At 40.0% G+C, this 26,635-nt stretch overlaps 1 protein-coding gene across 7 annotated transcripts in view; it reads left to right on the forward strand.

Moving 5' to 3' along the window:
- Positions 1-23,973, forward strand: part of SPSB4 (splA/ryanodine receptor domain and SOCS box containing 4) — a 327,295-nt gene extending 303,322 nt beyond the window's left edge. For 6 of the 7 annotated variants that reach the window (XM_073359973.1, XM_073359976.1, XM_073359974.1 and 3 more), the window contains exon 3: positions 22,713-23,973. In XM_073359973.1, the coding sequence (XP_073216074.1) occupies positions 22,713-22,840 (128 nt within the window). In that variant the 3' untranslated portion in view covers positions 22,841-23,973. Of the gene's footprint in view, positions 1-4,233; positions 4,299-22,712 lie in introns of those variants that run through there. The other variant, XM_073359977.1, reaches the window with a different exon arrangement.
- The last annotated feature ends 2,662 nt before the right edge of the window (positions 23,974-26,635 follow it).

Genomic DNA, 26,635 nt, shown 5'->3' on the forward strand with positions numbered 1-26,635 from the left:
TATACTTCATAAATGTCCCATTGTTTAGTAGTAGAGGCTATATATTGATTTATGAGCACACTTAGGGATTTATTGTTTTTTATCATGGCAATGGTAGTAAAACATCAAAGGGTGGGAATGGTGAAAAAGTCCTGGAAATGCAGTAAAACTAGACAAAGTATTACAGGCCTCACAGAACCTTTATTTCCCCATTTTAGTGCAAACAACCATACTGGTGTAATAAGTTGATGGATCTGAACATAGTTGTTGCCATCTCAGAACCAATCTTTGTAAACCCTCATAATTTTTCCTTCCTTCTTTACACCTTTGGAAAGGAGCCGTTCTCACTGGAAGTAATAAGTCTTTCACTGGGAGGTCACTGGTCTGTCCTTCGTCTTTCTGTGGAGTTGTTTCTGCACTCCTGCCTTGTCTAGAGCCCAGAGCTGGATGCAGGAGGGGTGAGCTAAGGCCTTAGTTCAGTAAGGGACATATGAGTAGTCTTGTTGCAGTGAATGAGACTATTTACGTGATTAAAATGAGATATACGCTTAAGGATACATCTTCACAGCCCATTGCAGTGAGTCTCCTAGCCCTGGTCAACAGACTCAGGTTTTGTAGGTCTGGTGCTACCACTCCAAAGTAGCTGTGTAGAGAGCTCTTTGAAGCTGTGTCTTGGTCTCTGAACATTTGGGAAGGGGGTGTGTGACAGAATGCTAGGTGTGGAACCCCGAGTCAGCTCTCTGTTCCCAACAGCTCCAATCAGGCATTGCAGATTGGAGCTGACCAGGCAGACCTGTGCCTAATTTGTGGGTTGGGCAGGGCAGAAAGGCTAATTAAGCCATTAGCCAGATCCCACAAATAGACAGGAAGGAAGTGAAAAGCGGAGAAAGCAGGCAATGAGAGGGAGAGGGAGATTGCTCTTGCCCCACTTGTAAAGGTGCTAGGTGTTCTCTGGAGGTGGTGGGACTCAATTATATATAAACTGCACAGGGTGTTGAACCAGCACAAGGTTCTCTGTGTGGTTTATAGACTGAGACAGAAGCAGAACCGAGGAGGACCTGTTACCGGGTGGGCTTCAGAGCCTGAGCTCCAGACTGAGCTGCAATTTCAAAGAGCTGTCTACACAGCTATCTTTAGAGCACAAGCCTGTCAACCTGGGCTGGGTAGCTCACTATGATGGGCTGTGTAGATGCACACTAAGCATCTTGCTGAATCAGGGCCTTCTTGAGTAGAGGTTCTCATTCAAATAGATTCAGTTGTTACTGTTACATCCACCCATATACACAATTCCTAACACATCAGAAATCATGGACATAGATCTATAATTTTAAAGAGAAATATAGTGGTCCAGACAACTTGGCAAAAAGCACAGGCTTATTTATTGTCATCTTGGTTTGTAGGGCTTTTGTTCATTTTAATAACTGGAGTTACAGTAATTTAGGATTATTTAGTTACTGGAAATATAGTTACTGACTTGAAGGGTACTTAAAACTAGTAAAACACTTAAAACTAGGTCTACTGAAAATTCATCTGTTTGATTTGCATGGCTTCAGCAAACTAAAACCAATGGGTTTTGGGTAGTGTGGGTTTGTCCCCTGTGGTTATTTACTTTGAGACTTGCACTCCTGTGAAAGTCTAAGTGAGCCAGGAAGCTTCCAACTGTCAACATTTCTGGATGGACTCAGCTGGTCTCTTTCTCCCCACCATGCTCCTGTTAACATAGAATCTTCAAGGCTTGACCAGTTAGCCACCTCTCACTCACTGCCCCCCCTCAAAAAATTCCTGAGAGTACATGCCCCCAAAAATCCACCAGGCAAGGATTTTTGCTGAGCAACAGAACAGGAAAGGGTTCTAGGATTCTCACTGAACTGCTCTTTGAAGAACCTTATCTGGTGGTTTTGGAAAGTGGAGGGAAGAGAGAAACCTATCTGTACCAGGTATTCCTAAGAAACGCAATGTGTGAGTGGGCCAGTAGAAGAGATTGAAGTTCACCAGGCCTGCTCACCTATAATGATGAATTGTGGTGTTGGGGGACTGTCTTAGGAAGTAAGGAATTTCACTTCTGACATTAAATTGAAAACCAAGTGTTTATCCTGGTTTAATATTTTGATTCTATATTCTATTGCAAGGACACTTGAAACAGGAAGTAATACAAAAAGATCTTGAACATTCCTTCTAGTCAGTGGGATAAAGGCCATAATCAGTGTGGATAATTTGAGTGGTTTATACAAATCAATGAGGGTTAAATAAAGCCCCTCCATGGGACTAGGATGGCTGGTCACCCAAACCTTGGAAAGAATGATTTTAAGGTTGTCTTATTGCAGTATGGAAATTGAACAGGTTTGCTTGTTTGTTTTTTTGTTTTTAATTGAATCACAGTGCTTAATGGGCTTTAAAATACTTGGAAATTTAAAATGGCACAAGTGTATTCTAAGCCTGAGGGTTCAGTATTTGTCTTAGAACTTTAGAGATTTAGTGAAATATATTCATGTCCTACAACAGGCAAACCGATTATCAGACAAGCTGTGGTGGCAAACTAGGTTTACCCTCACCTATGAATGCTTTGGGCCACATTTAGCAAGATTCGCATTGGCTTCAGAGGTGGGTCTGTTGGAGAAAGAAGGGCTAAATGGGCTATAATTAAAAGAAATTTAACATGAATAATGATCCTTGTGGCATGTGCCTAATTCTGAACACACTTTTGATGCTGCAGTTATTGTATTATGCATTTGTTTGACAGAATTTCCCTTCTTTAATATACCTCCAGGCTGTTGTTTTAATCTCATATCGATAGTGTCAGCGTTTTTTCTACCGTATCATTATCATCCACATTTTAACATGAGCTGGTGAAATATGGCACAGTTCCTGATGTTTATGGACCAGCAAATAGAAATTGATGGAACTTTACGTTCCTAAAACTGTGTATACCAACTGGCACTTTGATCACTCTGCTTGAGAGAAAGAACATAACACAGGGAAGAAAGATGATGATGAAGAGAGAGAAAAGAAGTAATTAACAGTATAGAAAACCTAGATTAAAAAAAACACATTGGAAAAGATGGACAAAAAGAGATACTGAGACATAAAACTGTGAAAGTAAGTTTCTTTTGTTCCTTTTTATTTCTCCCTTTGTGCATCATAATTTTTCATCAGTATAATACAAAATTTGATGCCCAAGGAGTGTCAGGGAGTTTGGTTCCCAAATTCCTATTGAAATTCAGTGGGAGTTGGTCACCTAACTCCTCTATGCTCCTTGAAAAATTCCAGTTGACAACAAACTGTAGGGTGTGATTAGAGTGTAGTATTGCCCAAAATTTTAAAAAGTAGGAGTAAAAATTTAGGCTACTAAACATATACAGAGGCAAAAAAAAAAGTCTTTATGGACTGAGCTGCAGGCTGCTCAGTACTGTAAAGATTCAAGTCACTTATTTCAAAGAATAAATACAGACTTAAACACTTCAATTTAAGCACCTGGTTTTGAAAATCTTGATCTGTGCGCATACTAGTGCCTGGATATCAAAGTATTTTTTCTCTTGATCTGAAAAAACATTTTACCATTGCCTTTAATGCCTGTGTTGCATATTTCATAATACTTAAGAAAGTAATTTGTATTTGAACAAGTTGCAGAACAATAGAATGCTAAAAATAAGAATGGTCCTCTGCTATTAATTAAAGCGTTTTCCATAGACTACGCAGATAGGAAACTAAAAACTTCAGAAATTACATGATCTTTTATCTATTTAATGGATATTGTTCAAACATAAAAGCAGGTTATTTAGGGGGCTTTGAATGATAGATCTCTGTACAGCGGGACTGGCATGTGCGCACACAAAAAAAAACACCTTTGAAATTTACCCCAGTCTTCAACCCCTTTGATGTTCCATATTGCAATCATTTTTCTTTTGGAAAGGTTGAGAAGTATGGCCCTGTCAGATGTATTTGGTTTCAGACGAGAATATTATTTTAATATAATCTTTATTCATGATAGTGAACATTGTACCGGTTTTGTATTGTGCTTGTACTGTGTTAAATAAATAGTTTTACATTTTAAGTTTATTTTCCATTTCCTGAAAGTGATATAGACACACACTTCAGCTGGATAGCTGAGGGTTATGGTAAGAGATAGATAGCTGTGAAATCTAGGAATGGCTACATGGTGTTACTAATTGATCAACACAAAACAGTGTTCTTAGGTTGTTACTTAGATTTTAAGATCTTTGGAGTAGGGGTCATTTTTGTTCTGTGTTTGTACAGCACCTAGCACCATGCAGTCCTGATCCAAGACTTGAGCTCCTAGGCACTACCAATACAAATTATAAATAAGTGTTCATGCTAACTATAGTATACTCTGTTGGTAGGCATAGAAACTTGTTGACATTGGTGTGTGTTTGTTTTTTCCCCTTGAGACATTTTCTCTCACTCATCTTGCACTTGTTGCAGTTGATGGTAGAATAAATGCATTATTTTAGTCTTTTACAATATTTTTAGAGATAGCAGGATTTCTTATCATAGTTTAATTACTTAATTACTTTCTGATGCCTCTTAGCAAAATATGAAAAACATAAAGTTTTTAGAAACTATTTTATTAATGTATTGCATATTCTCTGATTCTCTTCCCTTTAACCTTAATACTAAGGACATAGGCTGTATTTTGTTGTACTCTGAAAACTGACCATACAAATATGATTTTGGGGTTTCCTGTGTGTATGTATTTCTCACAGATTCCAGATCAGATACTGTAGCAGTGAAGGGACATGTAAGTATCTAGACATACTAATGGAATGGTCAAATTTGCTCAATTTACAAGTAATGTAACTTCTCACACTTAATAATGCTTTTCTAATTGCCTGCCCCAAAAACTCACTTTGGGATCTGAAATCAGGCTGGATTCTTTCCTGCTCGTACATCATTGCCAGTAATAAAGTTTCTGCAGGCCAAATGTTGCTTTCATTTACACCTGTGCAACCTCATTATCCAGCTGGCAGCTGGAATTAAAGGCTTTAGTAGACTGAGCACATTTGATAATGAATCGGTGAGACACAATAAATTCAGACCCCAGATAGTATTTTAGAGTGAAATTGCACTACAACAGTTCAGCTATACTTGTTTTTCTGCTCATCCTGCATCAAACCTCTTTTCTATGGAGAATATGTTTAGAACTACAGGGATGGATGGCCAGTAAGAAGACATTACCCCACCCTTAGGAAAAAGTCTCAGGATAAAAGAGATCAGTCTTCTACCATTGCTAAAACCTGTGATCAGAGGCACACAGTGCTTATGGAAATCACTAGAATAGCTGTCGCTGGCCAAGCTCATCAGAGACCAGATTCCTGTTTGCTTTCTGGCCCTTTTGTGCAGTCTGAGAGATGCAAAGGGACATGAAGCAGCCAGATCTGGTCCACTGAGAATTCCCATGGTGGAGTGAAGCTGGTGCAAACTACCATACCTAGCCTCTGCACTGCCATCCCATTCAGCCCCAGAACAGGAAGTATGTTGGGAGGGTTGAAGGGGAAGAGATGGAGCATAGCGCCATGCTCCAACCATACTCAGCTGGCTTATGTCCTGTGGGAGTCACTATAACCAGGTTACTTGGGTCAGAACTGCCTCCAGATACAGGTCCACTCTGGAGAATCAAGGAGCTGTAATTGGCCCCTGACATTCCCCTCTTTTGTACTGAGCAGAATCACAGCATTGCCCAGCCAGGCCCAGTCTCCTACACCCAGTCCAGCTCTTTTCTCTTCTGCATTTAAGTCAGGCTGCATCATCCTCCATGCTTCCTGGGTTTCAGCAGGGGCTACATTGAGAATATATTGAGAAAGGGGCTCCTAGCTCTCGGTTCCAGTACTCACGCCAACTCACAGCAGCCAGAAGCAGCAATTGCATGGAAAGACCTGTTGGACTAGGGTGACCAGATGTCCCGTTTTTAAAGGGACAGTCCTGTTTTTTGGAACTTTTTTCTTATATAGGCACCTGTTACCGCCCACCCACTGTCCCGTTTTTTCACAATTGCTATCTGATCACCCTATGTTGGACAGTCCTGAGTTGCAGCTTGCTCTTTGGTCTTTTTCATCCTTAATAGCAAAAGATACATACCTGACAGGACATCCGTGACCGCATGTCCCTGATCCTAAGCACTGAGGTGCTAGAGCTTCTAAAAAAAGATTTGTAAGAGTTTTTTTCCTAACTCACTCGAGGAAATGGCTGAACCATTTTTGCTGAAAATTTCCCCCCAAAATGAGCCAAAGGCATATATCCAGCATGTGAAATCTCAGTCTAAACAGTTAATTTGGCATAGTTATAAACAACTGAAAACAGGAACTTGTAATTGGATGAGTTGGGCAACCTTGACTAAAAACTGTAATACTAGTGCTGCCATTAATATGCAAGCAGACGTATTGCTAAATACAATGCTTTACGAACACTTTCCATAAGGCATAGGTTGTTTTCTCCTACTCAACAACAAGAAAGAAATCCTTAATTTGGTAACTCAGATTGTGGCAAATACTAAATTTCTTGCTAATAAAGATGATGGTATTTAAGAGGAGAAAACACTTTGAAGACATGCAAATACAAATAGTATTTATAATAATTTTGATCCCTTTAGTTATTGTGCCTGATTTATTAATGCATTACTCCAGTCCTATGCCAATGAAATTCAACTGAAATCAAAACTGGAATAATGAAGTGATGAATCAAGCTTGTTGTTTGCAAATCTCCCCTGGAGCACGTTAGTTGATTTACAAGCAAGTTTTAATTTTAAATGTTAGCCTGCTCCCAGTTTTTCACTTGATTTGAGGATATCTGGAGCGTCAGGTAATTTAAATTTAAATAATTAAGAAAATGTTGTACAACAGTATGATACAAGAAACATGGTCACAATGTTTACCATTCTAAACAGTTCAGCACTGTATATCTAAATTTAATCAGGATGGTCTGAGAGTTCCATTTTTCTACCAGTTTGGCACTAAAAGGAAAATTGCAGTGTACTGTAAAGGATACCTTAACCACTAAATCTAATTACAAAGCGGAGTAAATGACTAAAACACTGAAATATAATAAAGAATAATTAACACTCATTCAGAAAACTATCATGATGGTTTTATGGGGCAGATTAGGGCTGAAAACATTTGGGTTGTGAGCAATAGACGCCTGAGTGCTTGGGTGAATATTTATTATTTATTTCTAGTATGGTAGTACTTAGGAACTTGAGTGAAGAATCAGGTCCTTATTGTGCTATGCCCTGTACAGACAAAGATGACAGTCCCTGCCCCAGAGATATTCACAATCTAGGTGTCAGAATGTAACAGCTGGACAAAATAGACACATGGAATGGGGCATGGTGGAAAGGTGACATAACAAAATGAGCAGCGTTTAGCTGGAAAATGGCAAAGGTAAATGTTTTAATTGTTTTTAATTTTAATGGTGGTTTTAACAAAAAAATAGAATGATCTTTAAACCAACTTTGAAACACTTATAATTTTGACCTGAATTTTCTCATTGTTCCTCTGTCTCATGAGAGTAGGCCTCCTGTTGAGAAACATAATGCTGTATTATTAAGAAGGCAGTCATAGAATCATAGAATATCAGGGTTGGAAGGGACCCTTGAAGGTCATCTAGTCCAACCCCCTGCTCGAAGCAGGACCAATTCCCAGTTAAATCATCCCAGCCAGGGCTTTGTCAAGCCTGACCTTAAAAACCTCTAAGGAAGGAGATTCTACCACCTCCCTAGGTAACTCATTCCAGTGTTTCACCACCCTCTTAGTGAAAAAGTTTTTCCTAATATCCAATCTAAACCTCCCCCACTGCAACTTGAGACCATTACTCCTCGTTCTGTCATCTGCTACCATTGAGAACAGTCTAGAGCCATCCTCTTTGGAACCCCCTTTCAGGTAGTTGAAAGCAGCTATCAAATCCCCCCTCATTCTTCTCTTCTGCAGGCTAAACAATCCCAGCTCCCTCAGCCTCTCCTCATAAGTCATGTGTTCTAGACCCCTAATCATTTTTGTTGCCCTTCGCTGGACTCTCTCCAATTTCTCCACATCCTTCTTGTAGTGCGGGGCCCAAAACTGGACACAGTACTCCAGATGAGGCCTCACCAATGTCGAATAGAGGGGAACGATCACGTCCCTCGATCTGCTCGCTATGCCCCTACTTATACAGCCCAAAATGCCATTGGCCTTCTTGGCAACAAGGGCACACGGCTGACTCATATCCAGCTTCTCGTCCACTGTCACCCCTAGGTCCTTTTCCGCAGAACTGCTGCCTAGCCATTCGGTCCCTAGTCTGTAGCGGTGCATTGGATTCTTCCGTCCTAAGTGCAGGACCCTGCACTTATCCTTATTGAACCTCATCAGATTTCTTTTGGCCCAATCCTCCAATTTGTCTAGGGCCTTCTGTATCCTATCCCTCCCCTCCAGCGTATCTACCACTCCTCCCAGTTTAGTATCATCCGCAAATTTGCTGAGAGTGCAATCCACACCATCCTCCAGATCATTTATGAAGATATTGAACAAAACCGGCCCCAGGACCGACCCTTGGGGCACTCCACTTGATACCGGCTGCCACTGGCTCACTGTCCTCCCTGGCTCCCTTCAAGGAATGGAGTTACTGAAAGAGTGATTTCTAAAAACTGTTCTGAACATTTCTTTTGAAAACCAAATAAACAAGCTATCCTCCTTTCTTCCCATCTACCTACCACTGATCTGTCTATGTTATAGCAAATCACAACCATGTTTAAATCTCATAAGATCCTTCTAAAACCAACTAAAAATTCTGAATGACTGCTCAGTAAACTCCAAATCCTTCAGTGAACTCCACATAGTCTTAAAAGTCCTGCCACATGGGGGAACTTGTATGATAAGGTACTACAAGTTCTGTAATTAGCATTATGTGTATTGAACCTTTGAGGAAACATGAAATAACCTGACTTAATTTTATGAGGCTAGAATTCTTGACAAAATTGCACCCCTGAGTTACAGGAGAATTTGTTTCTCAGAACTAAAAGTTGTCTTGAACTTTAATAGATCAAAGGAAACTGAAGTTTAATACAAATTTTAATAGCCTTTCATGCTGTAAGGCACCAGGGCTTCTCTGCTGGTGCAGATAAGCACGGCTGTACCGGAAAAGTACATTTCACTCTTTGGTTATTTTTTCTTCAAGAACTCTGACAAATAAGCCACCAAGCATTCATTTCAAAATAAATAAAGTAGAACATCAGAAATCTAGGTTCCCACTTTTGTACAGTTCCTGTGAAATTGGATTATAGTGAATTTTTAGTAATTTGTGCCTTATGTCATAAAATGTGCAAATTATATTTCTGTTTCTCTGAAAAATATGGCAATATGAGACTCTACCCTGATGTATTGGCTAGTAGTTTGTCTGTTCTTCAAACCCAGCCGCCTCAAGTTTAGAGACTATATAGGCTTTACCTAAACGTGATCCACTGGGTCACTTTCTCTGTGTAATTATGTCAATCTCTTATTAAAGCTGTAGGCTTGGTCCCCATTTCTATTAGCATATTGTCTCTTCCTCCCTGTCTCTGGAACGGAGACCAAAAGCTCTTCCCTAAACTACTTCACCAGCTTGATAATGTAAGTGTACATTGCCTGTAAGGTTGTTTATAAAGCCCAATAAATCTTCGTATGCTGTTTCATATGTTCAAACGGTTTGGAGGTGTTATGCCTTCCCACTGTTATATACTTGCTTAAAAGGGTTAAAACATGTCGAGTTTATGATGAAGAGAAAGGCAAAGCAAGATTTTATTGCATTCTTGTTCTCAGGTTTAGAACAAGCCAGTTTGTATGCTGTTTGTCCAGTATGACTTCTGCTGCAATAGGTATTTACATTGTTTCATCCCTTAACTTCCCGTATCTATTACTGTATGTTTGTAAATCTGCCTTTTACACACTGCACAACATTGCCTTTGTACTCTATCTGTTGAAATACTTGTACAAACTCTCCTCTCTCTCTCATTTATATATTGGTACCTCCCTTGGTCATGGCCTGGAAGAATACAGACTCGATTTAGTGGTGTTAAACATGCCTCTGACTGTAAAATCCATGAAGTATACATTTGATATGGGCCCAAGCTAAAACTCTGAGTCCAACCCCCTTAAACTTTGGAAAAGTTTGAGTCTGGAGGATCCAGTATTTGTGGTTTACATTGATCTCCAATGTTTGTGGCTTCATACTTTTCATGTTTGAAACCATCAAGCATTGAGGCTTCCTGCAACAAAATGTCGCTACTCAAACTTTGTATAATGTCCAAGAGCACATTAAGGGCATCAAATATAGCCTTGTGATAATATTTGAAAGTTAATAATGAAAGAAACACAACTAAACTAAAACCTTTCCATCAGAAAACAAAACCTTTCCAAGTCTCTCCTCTTTCCCCATCATCCTGCTGGGGATCATATATGTACATGATATATTTTGCTGCTGCTTGTAACTTGCAATGAGAACCCACTTAGTCTTTTGAGGCAACTGACCTGCTAAAATAATGCATCCTTATCTGCTTTAATTTAGGTGTCTCTCAGTGGCAGATAGTCACATGGGGCTGAGATACTGTTCTGGTTTGGTATTTAATACAATAACAGTTATCCCAAAAGTCCAATGGGTCCCTTGAAATAGCAAATGCATTTAGGGTTTGTTTATAATAATTCAATTGAACAATTATATAATTCTTAATGTCTTTCTTCTGTTGTCCTCCATTAAGAAGGGTGATAAATTGTTCTCCTTCACTATTTTTAAATTGCAGCAAGAGAGGCTTAGGTTAGATGTTAGCTACTTGGCAGCTAGGACGTTTTTCCTAAGCACTAGAACAAGTTACTTAAGGAAGTTGTGGAATCTCTGTCATTGGAAGTTTTTAAGAACAGGTTAGACAAACACCTGTCAAGGATGGTCTAGATAATACTAAGGGCTGGTGTACGCTACTTAGTTAGGTTGACATCAGGCAGCTTATGTTGATTTAATTATGTCAGTGTCTTCACTACGGCCTTCCTCCCACCAATATAAGTGCCCTACTACTACACCGATATCATAACTTCACCTCCACGAGAGGCATAAGGCTTTTGTCGGTGTAGTAAGGTTGACCCAGTGACTGTGTAGACACTGTGTCAGTTAAATGGGTTATCAATTTCATAGCCCTGAACTGTTAAATTGACTCAGCTGCCTGGCCAAAAAGCCGCAAGCGGCTTTCCCCACTCTCAGCAGGGAGGGGCAGCCAGGCTCCCAGCAGGAGGCTCCCAGTGGAACTGAGGGATAGGGCTCTCAGCTCCACATGCTGCCTGAATGAGGACATCCACCACCAATCCAAGGAGGGGAGTGTGGAATGCATCACCGCAGTAATTACTGTACCTAATACAGCTGACTTACATTTCTATTGTAGACGTGCCCTTATTAGTCCTGATTCTAGTTCAGGGTACTGGATTAGATGGCCTACCGAGGTCCCTTCCAGTCATAGGTTTCTATGATTAAAGATTTAAAGTAGGTATCCTGGCACATGAAAGCTGAACTCTTCAGGATAGCCAGTGTATGAACATTCCGCCTCTTTGCTTATTGCTGATTTATTCTAAGAAGGCTGCCATTAAGAAAGCACAACAAGAAATTTTGCTCCTCGCTATTCTGCTTATTCAGAGGGTGGGGCTGTTTTGGGTACAGGTTCAATGGCATAAAAGTGAGCAATTCAAGATTATACCGATTATTCATCTCCTACAGCATAAGTCCTAAAGGTCCAAGCAGCTTGAACTCTTACACAGTAATCAGCAAAAAGTCAAAAAATGGCCGTTCCCAATAAAGAAGCATCTAAAGCTGCTCTGTACTAATATCACTCTGTCAGTCTATCCTCATGCATCTGGCCTGAGATTTACGCTCTGTGGGATTTGCTTGGGCCCTTTGAAATGGTGATTTTTATGTCACATAGTTTCCATAGTTAAAAACACTGGAGTCAACGAATTGTCGCTCAATACATTCGAGGTGTGCATGAAGATTAGTATGTTCAAACAGCCCATAGAGAAGAGTTTAAATCTGACCATTTTATAGATTCAATTAAAGTTGACACACGTTGTTTTTCTCATTTTTTAAAAAAAGTGTATTTTCCCATATAGCATAGAAAAACCTAGGAGCGGGAATGAGGTATTCTAAGAAAATCTCAGTCTTTTTCCATTTCCCATTTGTATAGCCAGCCTTTGTCAAGATTGACCGGTAGTTTCACAGTCATATGGAACATGAGCATTTCATTGCTTGCCTCAATGTGCATCCCACATGTACCGTCTCAGAATGCAATAGAATGCCAGAATTCTTTTCCTTTCCACACCTTCCAGCTCTGCCTGTTTTGTAGTTACAGTACTTGAATTTCCAGGCCTGGTTTTTGGTTACATCAGTTCGTATACTGAATTCCCTCCCGCTTTGATATCTGATTTTTTTTCTTTCTTTTATTTTTCTTTGGAGATTGCAAGAAATTGGATTTAGCATCAGGTGGAGATTTAAGAAGTTATCTCCTACCCCCTGCTAAGAAACTCTTGCTTAATCTTAAAACTTCCCTGTTTTCAGGGGAGGAGAGGAGAGCCAAGCCTTTTGGTTAAGGCACAGGGCTGGGAGACCAGAAAGATTAGTTTCATTTCAGAGCAGGGATTCTCAAACCTTTCCATGGTGTGGACCACAACTCAATACTGAGATTCTTTCGTGGCTCAGCTTCTCTCTCATTCATGATCATATGACATTTCTAGGGCAATTATTGTAATTGCTTATATGATAAAGTAGTAACAGGATATGATGAAGTAATAAGAGGAAACTATTGATGCAATAAAGACAGTTATAACTGTAACACATTTTGCCCATTCTAGAAATTCATCACACCATCTCCTTTGGCTTTTAATTTAATTTCCTCAATCCCATCTGTTTTGTTTCTCTTATCTGGAAACAAGGGGAGCCTAACCATCTGACCATCCAGTTCCCTATGGATGACCAGCAAGTGCTATTTGCATCACTGGTGGGCCACAGAGCACAGTTTAGGAGCCTTGGTTTATGGGTCTTCCACAGACTTGTGTGACCCTGTGCAAGTTGCAGTGGGGGAGGTCTAGGTTGCATATTAGGAAACACCGTTTCACTAGGAGGGTGGTGAAGCACTGGAATGGGTTACCTAGGGGGGAGGTGGAATCTCCATCCTTAGAGGTTTTTAATGCCCAGCTTGACAAAGCCCTGGTTGGGATGATTTAGTTGGTGTTGGTCCTGCTTTGAGCAGGGGGTTGGACTAGATGACCTCCTGAGGTTTCGTCCAACCCTAATCTTCTTTGATTCTATGATACTGCTTTCCTACTATACAGAGGTGTTAGGGCTGAATTAATATTTGTAAAGTAGTTTTAGTCCTTGGAAGGAAATTGCTACAGCAAGGCATAATGTAAATATATTGTTGAATGTACAGCCTTCCCCCAAACTGTAGATGATCCATTGAGTTAAATTATTGTATTGTGGATACATCACAATTGCCTTGTCTGATACAATATATTCCACCTCAACCTGACAGTGTGGATAGCTTCCTCATAATGGGCAGCTGGATGTGGGCAACTGAGACCCTAATGTATGAAAGGACATAAGCCTGTGCTTAAGTCCAATGACTTCAAATCTTTAATATTGTGTATTGTCCAATGATTTCAATTTAAACACATGCTTAAGTGCTTTCCTGAATAGGGATGCTTTCCTGTATTGAGGTCTAAAATCTTAGGGTCCATTCCTAAAACTCCTCCCTCATGAAACTACTAGTGTGAGCAAGGAAAATGTCAAGAAGGAGATTGCAGGGTCGGGCTCTTACTCAATCTCAAAATGACACATACTTTCTAAAAATTGCTAATGATATGCAGCTAGCTTTAGGGTTTGTATTTCTCTGGTCTGCTTTTCAACTGTCTTCCTCTCTTTAAAGTAATGCAGATGGGTAAGAATGTCTTGACTGTGGAGACTGTTGCTTCTCTGCTGTTTTCTTCAACTTAGTAGATCCTTTAAATACCTGGTTTAAGTTTTAAACAGTGATTAAATAATTAATTTTTACATTTTTCCTCTGCCAAAAAATAAGGGTCACGGCATGGCACCAGATTAAACGTTATCTCCCCTAGTAGATAAATGCTAGAGACATTAAAGTGACTATTTTATCAGTTTTAACTGATAAGATTTTGGCATCTATCATCCATTAGTCTTTTCAAGAAGAAAACACAATAGCTCCAGCTGCTTGTATGTGAAGAGGCAGGCTGGGGGGAGTGGGATGGGGTGGGGATTTAGGAGTATGCACGTGTGTTCTGAGCAGTAACAGAGTTAAGCTCATGTTACAAGAATTGAATGGGTTACAGTACATGACTTTTGAAGACAACATGTATTAGGAAGGGGATAATAGAATACTAGGAGCAGAACACTTTAAAGAACCAAGGTCAGATATGCAAAAGTATGCATAGAAGAAACATTGACCCTGGTGTTTTGTTTAAATTGGACACACGTTGACACAGATACAATTTGGGTAAGGGTTTGAGAATAATTTTATAAAAAGGTAGTATTGTAATATTTTATATAGCTAACTATGTTAGAGTGCGGGAGGGGGCTCAGGCCAGGGGGTTTGGGTGAAGGAGAGGTGCAGGGTGCAGCAGGGGTTTCAGGGCAAAGGGTTGGGGTGCAGGAGGGGTGCGGCGGGGGTCTCAGGGCAGGGAGTTGGGGTATGGGGTGCAGGAAGGGTTCGGGCTCCGGGGTGGCAGCGGCATGCACTGGGGCCAGGGTAGATTCCTGGCCCCGCTCCCACTCTGGGAAGCGGCTGGCACCACATCCCTGTGGCCCCTGGGGGAGGGAGGGCAGAGGGCTGAGCACGCTGCCCTAGCCTGTGGGTACCCCCCCCCCCGAAGCTCCCATTGGCCGCGGTTCCCCATTCCTGGCCAATGGGAGCTTCAGCGGAGGTACCCACAGGCAAGAGACATGCACAGAGCCTTCTGCTCTCCCTCCCCCAGAGGCCGCAGGGACGTGGTGCCAGCCGCTTCCCAGAGCAGAGCAGGGCCGATGGCGCCACAGGGGTGGCAATTCCATGGGCCAGATCCAAAGCCCTGAGGGGCCAGATCCGGCCTGTGGGCTGTAGTTTGCCCACCCCGATGTACAAGAATAAAGAATGCACATCATACCTACGGAATGGGGGAATGTTTCCTGGAAAGCAGTCTCTCGGAAAAGGATTTTAGGGGGTATAGTGGGCAAACAACTGAACATGAGCTTCCAGTATGATGCTGTGGCAAGAAGGTTGGAAGGTATAAACAAGGGAATAGTGAGAAGGAGTAGGGAGGTGATTTTACCTCTGTGTATTGGTAAGACTGATACTGGAATACAGTGTCTGCTTCTGTTGTCCACACTTCAAAAAAGATATTGCAAAATTGGACAGGGTACAGAAAAAGCCACAAAAAGGATTTGCAGGCAGGAGAAAATGCCTGACATTGAGAGACTTAAAAAGCTCAGTCTGTTCGGCTTATCAAAAAGAAGATTAAGAGGTGGCTTGATTAAAGTGCGTGGACAAAAATACTGATATTAACAGGCTCTTTAATATAGCGGAGAAAGACAAAAGAACCAGTGGCTGGAAGCTTAAGCCAGACAAATTCGTATTAGAAATAAGGCACAAAGTTGTAACAGTGAGGGTAATTAACCACTGGAACAAAGTACTAAGGGAAGTGATGGATTCTCCATCTTCTGATGTCCTCAACTTAAGATGGGATTCTTTTCTGGAAGATTGCTTTACTCAAACCCAAGTTATTGGGCTCAATACAGGGGTAACTCGGTACAATTTAATCGCCTGGGATTTACATTAGATCAGACTGATGATCTAATAGTACCTTCTGGCCTTAAATTTATTTTTAAAGGTGACTTGCAAATATAATTAAAAATTGGGTGTGTATTCCCCCTCTTTTTTGTTTCTTTATGATAGCCTGACAACTTAAAAAAAAGTGTGAAAGGACTGAGATCAAAACATTTGGCATAAAGGGTACATTTTGACTTCATCCATATAAAGGTGGAGGTTAATCATGATGACATTTGAGGTAACATTTGAGGAGGGAGAAGAGGATGAGGACAGAAACCTGAGGGAGGCTGACAGGTATTTAGCAGGTCTGGGGCAAGAGGAGGAATTAATTACATGCATCAAGTGTTGAAAGCACTATTCAGAAATCTATGTAGCAAAGCTAAGATCTGAACAAGGGCACCAGATATTTTCCTAGTTTTCCAGACTTTGTGCATCAAACTTTCATTAGTTTTGAATTGAGCTATTTCCTTTCTCTCTTCTGAGTAGATCTGTTGGAAATTTTTCTAATTTTGAATTTTTTAATATGAAAAATCCAATTTTTCATCCAGCTTTAATTTTGTGTTGACTTCTGAGGCCAGGTTGAAAATTGCAACTTAAAATAAAAAGGCCCTTCATAGATGAATGGTTACTTCTTACTAATGCAGAGTCATACAAGAGTAGACACATTGGGTTATGCAAGAAATGTTTCACATTATTACATCTTACAAAATTCTTCATCAAATAAATTGTTTCATTTGGCAAGTTAATTGCACACACTAAATGTGGTTCACTTTTTCAGGTGTCACACACAACTTCTTTGAATAGTCGTATTTTTTGGTGTTCTATGGCTCAGGAGTGCAGTCTTCATTCTTTTTGGCATAAGGAATTCCTATTACTGTGCCAAACAGTTAATTGACTACAAAATTTTCATGTGGTGTTTTTTATTTTTTTGTTTAAATTGCTCTAAACTTAAAAAAAAAAAAAAAAAAAAAAGTAAACTGCTTTAAAATATTTTAGACCTAATCTGCCCTAATATAGCTAAGTTTCAGAACTGATGTAGGACTTAAGGGAGGAGACAAAATAATTCAGATTTCAGGTTATACAAACATGTTTAATATTTGAAGTTTGGCAACTGCTGCAAACACTTGAGGGCATTTTCTTATTACTATTTAGTAATTGAATTTTTAGAGCCTATGTAGAATTTAGTGAGAGAGGAGATATAGAATCATAGAACTGGAAGGGACCTCAAGAGGTCATCTAGTCCAGTCCCCTGCACTCAAGGCAGGACTAAGTATTCTCCAGACCATCCTTGACAGGTGTTTGTCCAACCTGCCCTTAAAAATCAACAATGATGGAGATTCCACAACATCCCTAGGCAATTTATTCCAGTGCTTAACCACTCTGCCAGTTAGGAAGTTTTTCCTAACGTACAGCCTAAACCTCCCTTGCTGCAATTTAAGCCCATTGCTTCTTGTCCTATCCTCAGAGGTTCAGAAGAACAGTTTTTCTCCTTCTTTATAACAACCTTTTATGTGTTTGAAAACTGTTATCTTGTCCCCTCTCTCTTTTTTTTCTCCAAACTAAACAAACCCAATTTTTTTTCAGTCTTCCCTCATAGGTCATGTTTTCTAGACCTTTAATCATTTTTGTTGCTCTTCTCTTGACTTTCTCCAATTTGGCCACATCTTTCCAGAAATGTGGCACCCAGAACTGGACACAGTACTCCAGTTGAGGCCTAATCAGCGCAGAGTAGAGTGGAAGAATTACTTCTCATGTCTTGCTTACAGTACTCCTGCTAATACATCCCAGAATGATGTGTGGCTTTGTTTGCAACAGTGTTATACTGTTGACTCGTATTTAGCTTGTGATCCACTATGACCCCCAGATCCTTTTTCCACAGTACTCCCTCGTAGGTAGTCATTTCCCATTTTGTGTGTGTGCAACTGATTGTTCCTTCCTAAGTGGAGTACTTTGCATTTGTCCTTATTGAATTTCATTCTATTTAGTTCAGACCATTTCTCCAGTTTGTCCAGATCATTTTGAATTATAATCATATCCTCCAAAGCACTTGCAACCCCTCCCACCTTGGTATCATCTGCAAACTTTGTAAATGTACTCTCTATGCCATTATCTAAATCACTGATAAAGATATTGAACAGAACCAGACCCAGAGCCGATCCCTGCGGGATCCCACTCATTATGCCCTTCCAGTATGACTCTGAACCACTGATAACTACTCTCTGGAAACAATTTTCCAACCAGTTATGCACCCATCTTATAGTAGCGCCATCTAGGTTGTATTTCCCTAGTTTGTTTACGAGAAGGTCATGCGAGACCGTATCAAAAGCGTTACTAAAGTCAAGATATGCCACATCTACCACTTCTCCCCTTTCCACAAGGCTTGTTACCCTGTCAAAGAAAGCTATCAGGTTGGTTTGACATGATTTGTTCTTGACAAATCCATGCTGACTGTTATTTATCACCTTATTATTTTCTAGGCATTTGCAAATTGATTGCTTAATTATTTTCTCCATTATCTTTCCGGGTACAGAAGTTAAGCTCACTGGTCTACAATTCCCTGGGTTGTCCTTATTCCTCTTTTTTTAGATGGGCACTATATTTGCCCTTTTCCAGTCTTCTGGAATGTCTCCTGTCTTCCATGACTTTTCAAAGATAATTGCTAATGGTTCAGTCAGCTCCTTGAATATTCTAGGATGCATTTCATCAGGCCGTGGTGATTTGAAGACATCTGACTTGTCTAAGTAATTTTTGACTTGTTCTTTCCCTATTTTAGACTCTGATCTTACCTCATTTTCACTGGCATTCACTATGTTAAACGTCCAATCACCACCAATCTTCTTGGTGAAAGCCGAAACAAAAAGTCATTAAGCACCTCTGCCATTTCCACATTTTCTGTTATTGTCTTTTCCCTCTCATTGAGTAACAGGCCTACTCCGTCCTTGGTCTTTCTCTTGCTTCTAATATATCTGTAGAATGTTTTCTTGTTTCCTTTTATGTCCCTAGGTAGTTTGATCTCGTTTTGTGCCTTGGCTTTTCTAATATTGTCCCTACATACTTGTGGTGTTTGTTTATATTCATCCTTTGTAATGCACACCTGGTTAAGCCAGGATGGTCTCTTGCCATACTTCCTGTCTTTCCTACACAGTGGGATAGTTTGCTCTTGTGTCCTTAATAATGCCTCTTTGAAAACTGCCGTCTGCAATTGTTTTTCCCCTTAGACTTGCGTCCCGTGGGATTTTACCTACCAACTCCCTGAGTTTGCTAAAGTCTGCCTTCTTGAAATCCATTGCCTCTGTTGTGCTGTTCTCCCTCCTACCGTTCCTGAGAATCATGAACGCTACCATTTCATGATCACTTTCACGCAAGTTTCCTTCCACTTTCAAATTCTCAGCCAGTTCTTCCCTATTTGTCAAAATCAAATCTAGAACATCCTCTTCCCCCCCCCCCCGTAGCCTTCTCCACCTCTGAAATAAAAAATTGTCTCCAATACATTCCAAGAACTTGTTGGATAATCTGTGCCCTGCTGTGTTGTTTTCCCAAGAGATGTCTGGGTAGTTGAAGTCGTCCCCCTCCCCCCCATTACCATCAAGTCCTGTGCTTTGGATGATTCTGTTAGTTTTAAAAAAAAGCCTCATCCACCTGGTTCTTCCTGGTTTGGTGGTCTGTAGCATGGTCTCTACCATGACATCACCCTTGATTTTTTTAGCCCTTTTATCCTTACCCAGAGACTTTCAACAAGTCTGTCTCTTGTTTCTATCTCAACCTCAGTCCAAGTGTATACATTTTTAATATATAAGGCAACACCTCCTCCCTTTTTTCCCTGCCTGTCCTTCCTGAGCAAGCTTTATCCTTCTGTACCAATATTCCAGTCATGTGTATTATCCCACCAAGTGTCCATGATGCCAACTATGTCATAGTTGTTTACTAGCATTTTGAGTTCTTCCTGCTTATTCCCCATACTTTTCACATTAGTATACAGACATCTAAGATACTGATTTGATTCCTCTCCTCCCTTCTCCCCCCCCCCCCACCCCGGTTCTGTCTTGTCTTTCCTTTATTTAGTCTATAACAGTCCATGCTCCCCGCAGATTCCGACCCATCTCCAAGGTCTCCATGTTTTTGACTTACCTGTGGGCTTTGGTCACCTGCCCCCATATTTAGCATGTGAAGCTGGAGAAATATTTTATGCCTTTTATGTTTAACTATAAGATTTTAAAGTTCTGGATTAACTCCATGACTGGTTAATTACTTACATTTATTTGCAAATTTTGGCTGTAAAAATAGTAAAGTCTTAGTGCCCTGTGGTCACTCAAGAGCTTGTAACATCTTTGAGCTTCAGTCATTTTCATTTTTTTAAATGAAATAAAAGATGCCTGGAAGATCAACAGCAAACTACTTCAGTTCAGGATGGAGTATCTGGAGTGTCTACTGTATTATTCCTCAAGTCCCGGAATCTGCGAGCTATCTATGTTCCCCCATTTCATAATCACTAAACCTTGTTAATGAATTAAACAGCTCCATCTCCTAGGATTTATGTTCCTAGTTCTATGTAAAAGAAACTTGAGATATCACAGATTTGCAGAAGTTTTAGCTGCATTGCTGAATTGGGGTGTGTGTGTTTCCTATAATAGCCATCAGCCATAACCTATCCAATATGGTCGAGGTGATGGTAGGGATGAAAAAACTTTAAAATCTTTTGAACAGTGTTTCCAGAGAATGTTTGCAAAAAGAAAAGGAGTACTTGTGGCACCTTAGAGACTAACTAATTTATTTGAGCATGAGCTTTCGTGAGCTACAGTTCACTTCATCGGATGCATACAGTGGAAACTGCAGCAGACATTATATACACACAGAGATCATGAAACAATACCTCCTCCCACCCCACTGTCCTTAGGAGCTGTAGCTCACGAAAGCTCATGCTCAAATAAATTGGTTAGTCTCTCAGGTGCCACAAGTACTCCTTTTCTTTTTGCGAATACAGACTAACACGGCTATTACTCTGAAACCAGAGAATGTTTGTTTCAAAAAGTTTCACCACTGGACACACTAGACAAAGAGATTGGATTAATCATTGGACTTTGTGGGCCATATTCTCTGCTGGTCTAAATGAGTGAAACTCCATGATATCAATGGAGCTTCACTAATTCTTAAAACTTGTGTATCTTTTGCTTTGTAATTGATTTTTCTGAACGTAGGTAACTTTTGTAAACCATGCTGCAGTTCAATGGTTTAAATCAGTGTTTCTCAATGACCACTCCGTGGGCTGGCCCCAGTCCCTCAGATCTCCCTGACACAGTTTAGGAAGGCAGCAAACTGCTCACTGGTATCAAAAAGGTTGAAAAACACTAGTTTAAATAATATATTACGCATGTAAAACAAACATAAAAACCTTATAAACAGAAATTGACATTGTACAGTCACAAATGCTTGTAGGCTGAATGATGTCACAAGTCACCTTTCTAGAGAAGGTACAGTAGAATCATCAGAGTTATGAACTGACCAGTCAATCACGCACCTCATTTGGAACCTGAAGCACACAATCAGACAGCAGCAGAGACCAGACAACCCCCCCCCTCCCAAAGCAAGTACAGTACTGTGTTAAATGTAAACTACTAAAAGAAAAAAAGCATTTTTCTTCTTGGTAGTAAAGTTTCAAAGCTGTTTTAAGTCAATGTTAAGTTGTAAACTTTTGAAAGAACAGCCATAGCGTTTCGTTCAGAGTTATGAACATTTCAGAATTATACGAACATTCCCGAGTTCTACTATAACTCACTTTGTTCCTCTGGAAGCGTTTCAGTTTCCAAGCAGATGTGGTTTTAAAAGGCTGTAGTTGCTGTTTCTGTTCAATAGTATTGAAGAATTTCATGTAGTTTTAAGAATTTAGGAATGTGTTTTCAAGCATCTAAATCCATTCAGGGCAGTTGCTATAGTCGTTGTGTAGTCATAACTCTTGGCAGAGATTTGGTGGCCTCTGTGAAATTCATTGGTGGTCTTAATCCAGTTCCTATCAGATCAATATACTCATCAGGAGGGCTACCATCACAATAGGTATCCATGTTTCAGTGAAGGCAGAAGTGTTAATGGTTTGAATGGATATAGAGGCTGTATTATGTACTTGCATATCCATGTGATTCTTGTAGGTCAGGATAAAGTGTGCTGATGGAGGAGCTTGGATATCATTGCTCTTGGATTTTCAGTTTTCAGTGTTGCCAAAGTGTCAATCTAGCACTTTCCATAAGCATATAATTCAGATTTAGAAAAGTAAAATCAGAACCTGCCAGACAGGCATAAGAACCTGTCAACTGAAAGAAACTTCTTTATTTGTGGGGAAAAATAATAAATAAAAATAATGAAATTTCCTGTTTCTACTTTTGGTAACCCCTAGAAAGGAAGGCTAGGCATGACCTGTAGGGCCAAGCTAGGTTTGCTGAGAAGTGCTTTTAGCCTTAAGAGATCCCTTATCATCCCTAAAACAGGAAGGGAGTTGATATTTAAAGGTCAGGAGTTATTAGTGTAATTGTACAGAAAGTTGTGGTGTTAACAGGTTATAAGATCTTGCATTATTATTGGACATCCTGAACACTTGTGTAACAAAACTAACCCCCCACTATTGCTATAACTTTAGCAATACTGGGGTAGTGCTGGATTACTAGCTCATATTTTATAGAGTCAAATACTGAGCTGAAACATTATGCTTGTTTTACTATATATGTAATGTGATAAAATGTTGACTCTGCTGCTTCATAAATCAGTGTCACTTGTATATATTTTTTCAAGTTTGAAAATTTTACCACAAACTGTTATCCTTTGCCAAGCATCATCTTTTTTTGCTCTTGAAAATGTTGATGTCCATTTTCTTCTTTAATAATTAATAAAATGTAGATTTCAAAACACTAATTCTATATTTTTTTCTTCCATTTTTCAGCGGAACCCCTGCCTTTAATGGACTTGTGCCGAAGATCAATTCGCTTTGCTCTTGGCAGAGATCGCCTGCATGACATAGAATCTCTACCTTTGCCCCAGTCTCTGAAAAATTATTTACAGTATCAATAAGAAGTCTTAGAACCCTTTTTCTGGCCTCACATTGGACTAAATCAATGCAAATGGCAGAAATTATTGTTTACATCAAAATAGAAATCTTTGTGGTGGACACGAGTGTTATTTAATTTTTAATATATATTTTTTTTCTGAATCATCTGAAGCAGAACAATTTGCATACTAAAGAATGCAAAAATATGAATTTGACCTAGAGTCACAAATTATCTGTTGCCTCTAGGACAGTATCCAAGATTGAATTCTCCCACTCAGATCATTAGCTGGCACTTATTGGCTTAGCTCCGCTGACTTCCAGTAGACACCAGCTGAAAATCTGGCCCCCAAGAGTTATCCTTATGCACAAGAGCATCCTTTGAATAATGTGGTTACTAGTGAAAGAAATAACACTATTAAGTTAACAATAATGTCTAAATCTTAAAATTTGATGTGCAGAGATGCTGAGTAATCACAGTTTATCTGGAGTCTTGAATACTTAGCCCTTAATGTGTTAGAGGACCTATCATGTTTAAAATATATGAAGTAAGTCATTACATAGAACATCAGTGCTGGATTTAATGATACATAAGAAAAATTGTTCCTGAAGAGTGGAATATCAACTAAATTGGATATGGTAATAAAGTCAATGCAGTCCAGTGTTTTCAAGACCAAATCTCATTCCTCCAAAGTTCTGCATAGTTTATAACAACAAAGCTGTTCACTATCTTGAGATTTTAGGATATTCACATTTTAAGAAGCCTGTCACTTTTTTATTTGAACAAAATTATTATTTTTGTTATACCAACTCTAAATACTTCTGCTCTCTTTTTAATGTATGTGTGATATATTGTTTATTTATCTGTTTAACATCTGTGGAGTCCTCATTTAACTGTTTCCATCTTGGAAGGACTGATTTATTCCCCCCTCTCCCCCAAAAAAAGCTGTATTCATTTTTCAGGCTCAACCCGTTCTTAAAGATGCTGCTTTCTGTTTGCATTTCTTATGTTTCAAGTTATCTGTCTGATCAGTTATCTAGTTTTTAAACTGGAAGTTGTTGTAATGGCAGGATGTCGATTGTTGAGACTTAACTGCCTTCAGCATATTTTAATGTGAATTTACTGATGAATGAGGAGAAAATTTCTAATAAAGTCTACTGTCCAAAATGAAACCAGTGTCTCCTTTCATTAACTATTAGATATACTTAACAAAAGCAATACATTCCGAGTTGAAGTTTGTTTCTGTAACACTTACGCTGCTGCTTCTGTGTGGTGTTTCTATGACAGTGGGGTAGGTAAAAAAGGAGATGGACTCTTCTATCTTAGCAGTGCCAATGCCCTGCTGCTGACACGTCCTAGTCACTGTGGGCTTGTCAGCACCGAGATCAGTTCTATACTATATTGCAATAGGTCTTGCAGAGGGGGAGGCTGCGAATTACAAAACATGTTATATCTCTTCCCTCATTTTTTCCTAGTCCACTCACTTTTTGCTTTACTCAAGCCTTTTGCCTAACTATTCCTTTGTTCTATCCTCTCCTGCTCTTATCTTAATGCCTTCTTCCATTGCTGCTCTTTGTTCTTGAAAAAAATCTTCCAGTTGTGTGCCCCAGTCAGCCTCGCTCTTCAAAGCAGAAACTTTCCATGAAACCTTGCAATCAATGTTCCCCAAAATATCATACAAATTTGAAAGAATGTAACAAAAAAAACTTCTCCCATCTGATGTATGATCTATGGCAAATCATACTTCTCAAAAAGCAATGACTGTTCCTCCCATCGTTCACCGGGGCGGCAAGTGGGACAATTTGCCCCAGGACCCAAGGCCCACTGGGGTCCCCACGAGAATATCTTGAGGTCTGAGACAGGGAAGGGGCCCCTGAAATTGCTTTGCCCCAGGCCCCCTGAATCCTCTGGGCAGCCCTGCTACAGAATACCCTTCCTTTCCTATAGCCCATCCCACCATGTCTCCTGCGATACTCTTGTGTTTTTAACCAGTTTAAATTGGAAGAATCACAGGACCCCTTTAAAATGGTGTGTATACCTATGATGCTATGTAAATCTTATTGTTTGAGGATATGGGGAGGAGAAGTAAGGAGAGGAAATAAGAAACCACCGAAATGCCAACATGTAGTTGTGCTGGGCAGTCTGACATATGCAAGGCAAAGACAATAACTTTTAGAATGGTGCAGAGTGACAGGAAGACTTTGTGCAGAGCTGAAGGACATCTCAGGTAAGCACTTCAGAAAATCTGTGTCTTGTCCTTTAGCCCCATTGAATGACCCACAGTCATTCCTTTTAATGACTGTGCCAACACACAACTGTTATATTTCAGATGTTATCTTTCAAAACCCTTTTGTACCGTGACCCATGCTTGAATCTTCTTTTGTCAATGCAAAAGGTGTGTGTGTGTGTGTGAGAGAGAGAGACACACATATACTAATGTCCACTGGGAGCAGAACTGAAACAAATCCATAGCAAATCTCCCCTTACACTCTGTCAATAACTGGCTTAATGATACAGCTTGGATTTGGACTTCCAGTAGAGGAATGTTCAATTACCATTCTCCCATTGTGTCGGGGAAGGAAAGTGTCAGGTTAATAATCATGGAGGTATTACAACAGCACATATCAAAAAGCAGATTTGATTATGTAAAAAAAAACAGTTTTAATATTTTAAAGTAATAAAATATTTTAAAAGCATATTGATTTCAGTGTCTGATTTTCCATGCAGTGCAGCCTTTTGCCTTCCACTCATTTGGTATAGCCTCTCCTGCTCTTATTCAACCCCTGGCCATGGTGCCATCTTCAGAGAAGTTCAGGCTACCTGCAGGAGACCTGAGTTTGCAGGTAGGTTGTGATGTCTCTCCAGGAAGAGAAGCCCTATAGCAGATTAATGAATGTGAAGTACGTCTTCCTGTCATCACACTGCAAAAACAGGCTTTTGTCCCCTTCCAGGAAACTTTATAGGGAAACAAGCACAGCCCATTTATAGTGATGAGATCAAGGCTTACAATCTAAGAAGCCAAAAACACCCACACATACAAATGGACAGTAAAGACACAGAAGATGAGCAGTCACCCTGAACAGCATTATTTACACTAACAGTGAGTAAAAAACTGAAAACAGGATTTTTTTGAAAAAGCTGTTTAAACGTCTCTATTACCAAAAACATTATAGAAAACCTTACAATCCAACGTCTCTCAACCCGAAAACAGCCAACGGAGCCACCTTCACAGACAGACTAGTTCTTTCAATATGTGTCCTAGACGTCTTGGGCAAGATTGGAGTTCTTTGCATAGCAGTGTCTGCTGGTGCTATGCATGCACCTGTGCCGCCACCTGCTGCCATGTAAGGACGTGAAGGTCAGAGCAGCTGCAACCCTCACTCTGTTCCTTTGTACGTGGCAGTGAGATGGAACCCAGCAAGTGCGCTGGTTGGTTGAATACCATGGGCAGAGATTGCTTCCTACAGGTTCAGGAAATCCTGGTACAGAGCAAGAAAACATCTATCAGACTAACAATCATCTGAATGGAAGGGATTATTGATATCAGCCACCCAATATGGTCTGGACCCAATCCAGGCCTCTATACTGAAGATTATTGACTTCTTATTTCACATGAAACAGTCTGGCCTTTCATTTGTCTCGGTTAAGATTCACCTCACAGCAATCTCAGCTTGGCATATGCCTGTACGATCTTGTTATGTTCAATTTGTCTCATCCCATGGTGTCAAAGTTTCTCAACGTGCTATTACACACTTACCCACCTACTCCTGCCTGGGGTCTCAACATCGTCCTCTTCATGGTCATGAAACCACCATTTGAG

The sequence above is a fragment of the Lepidochelys kempii genome, chromosome 9 (assembly GCF_965140265.1).
Source record: "Lepidochelys kempii isolate rLepKem1 chromosome 9, rLepKem1.hap2, whole genome shotgun sequence".
Lineage (NCBI taxonomy): Eukaryota > Metazoa > Chordata > Testudines > Cheloniidae > Lepidochelys > Lepidochelys kempii.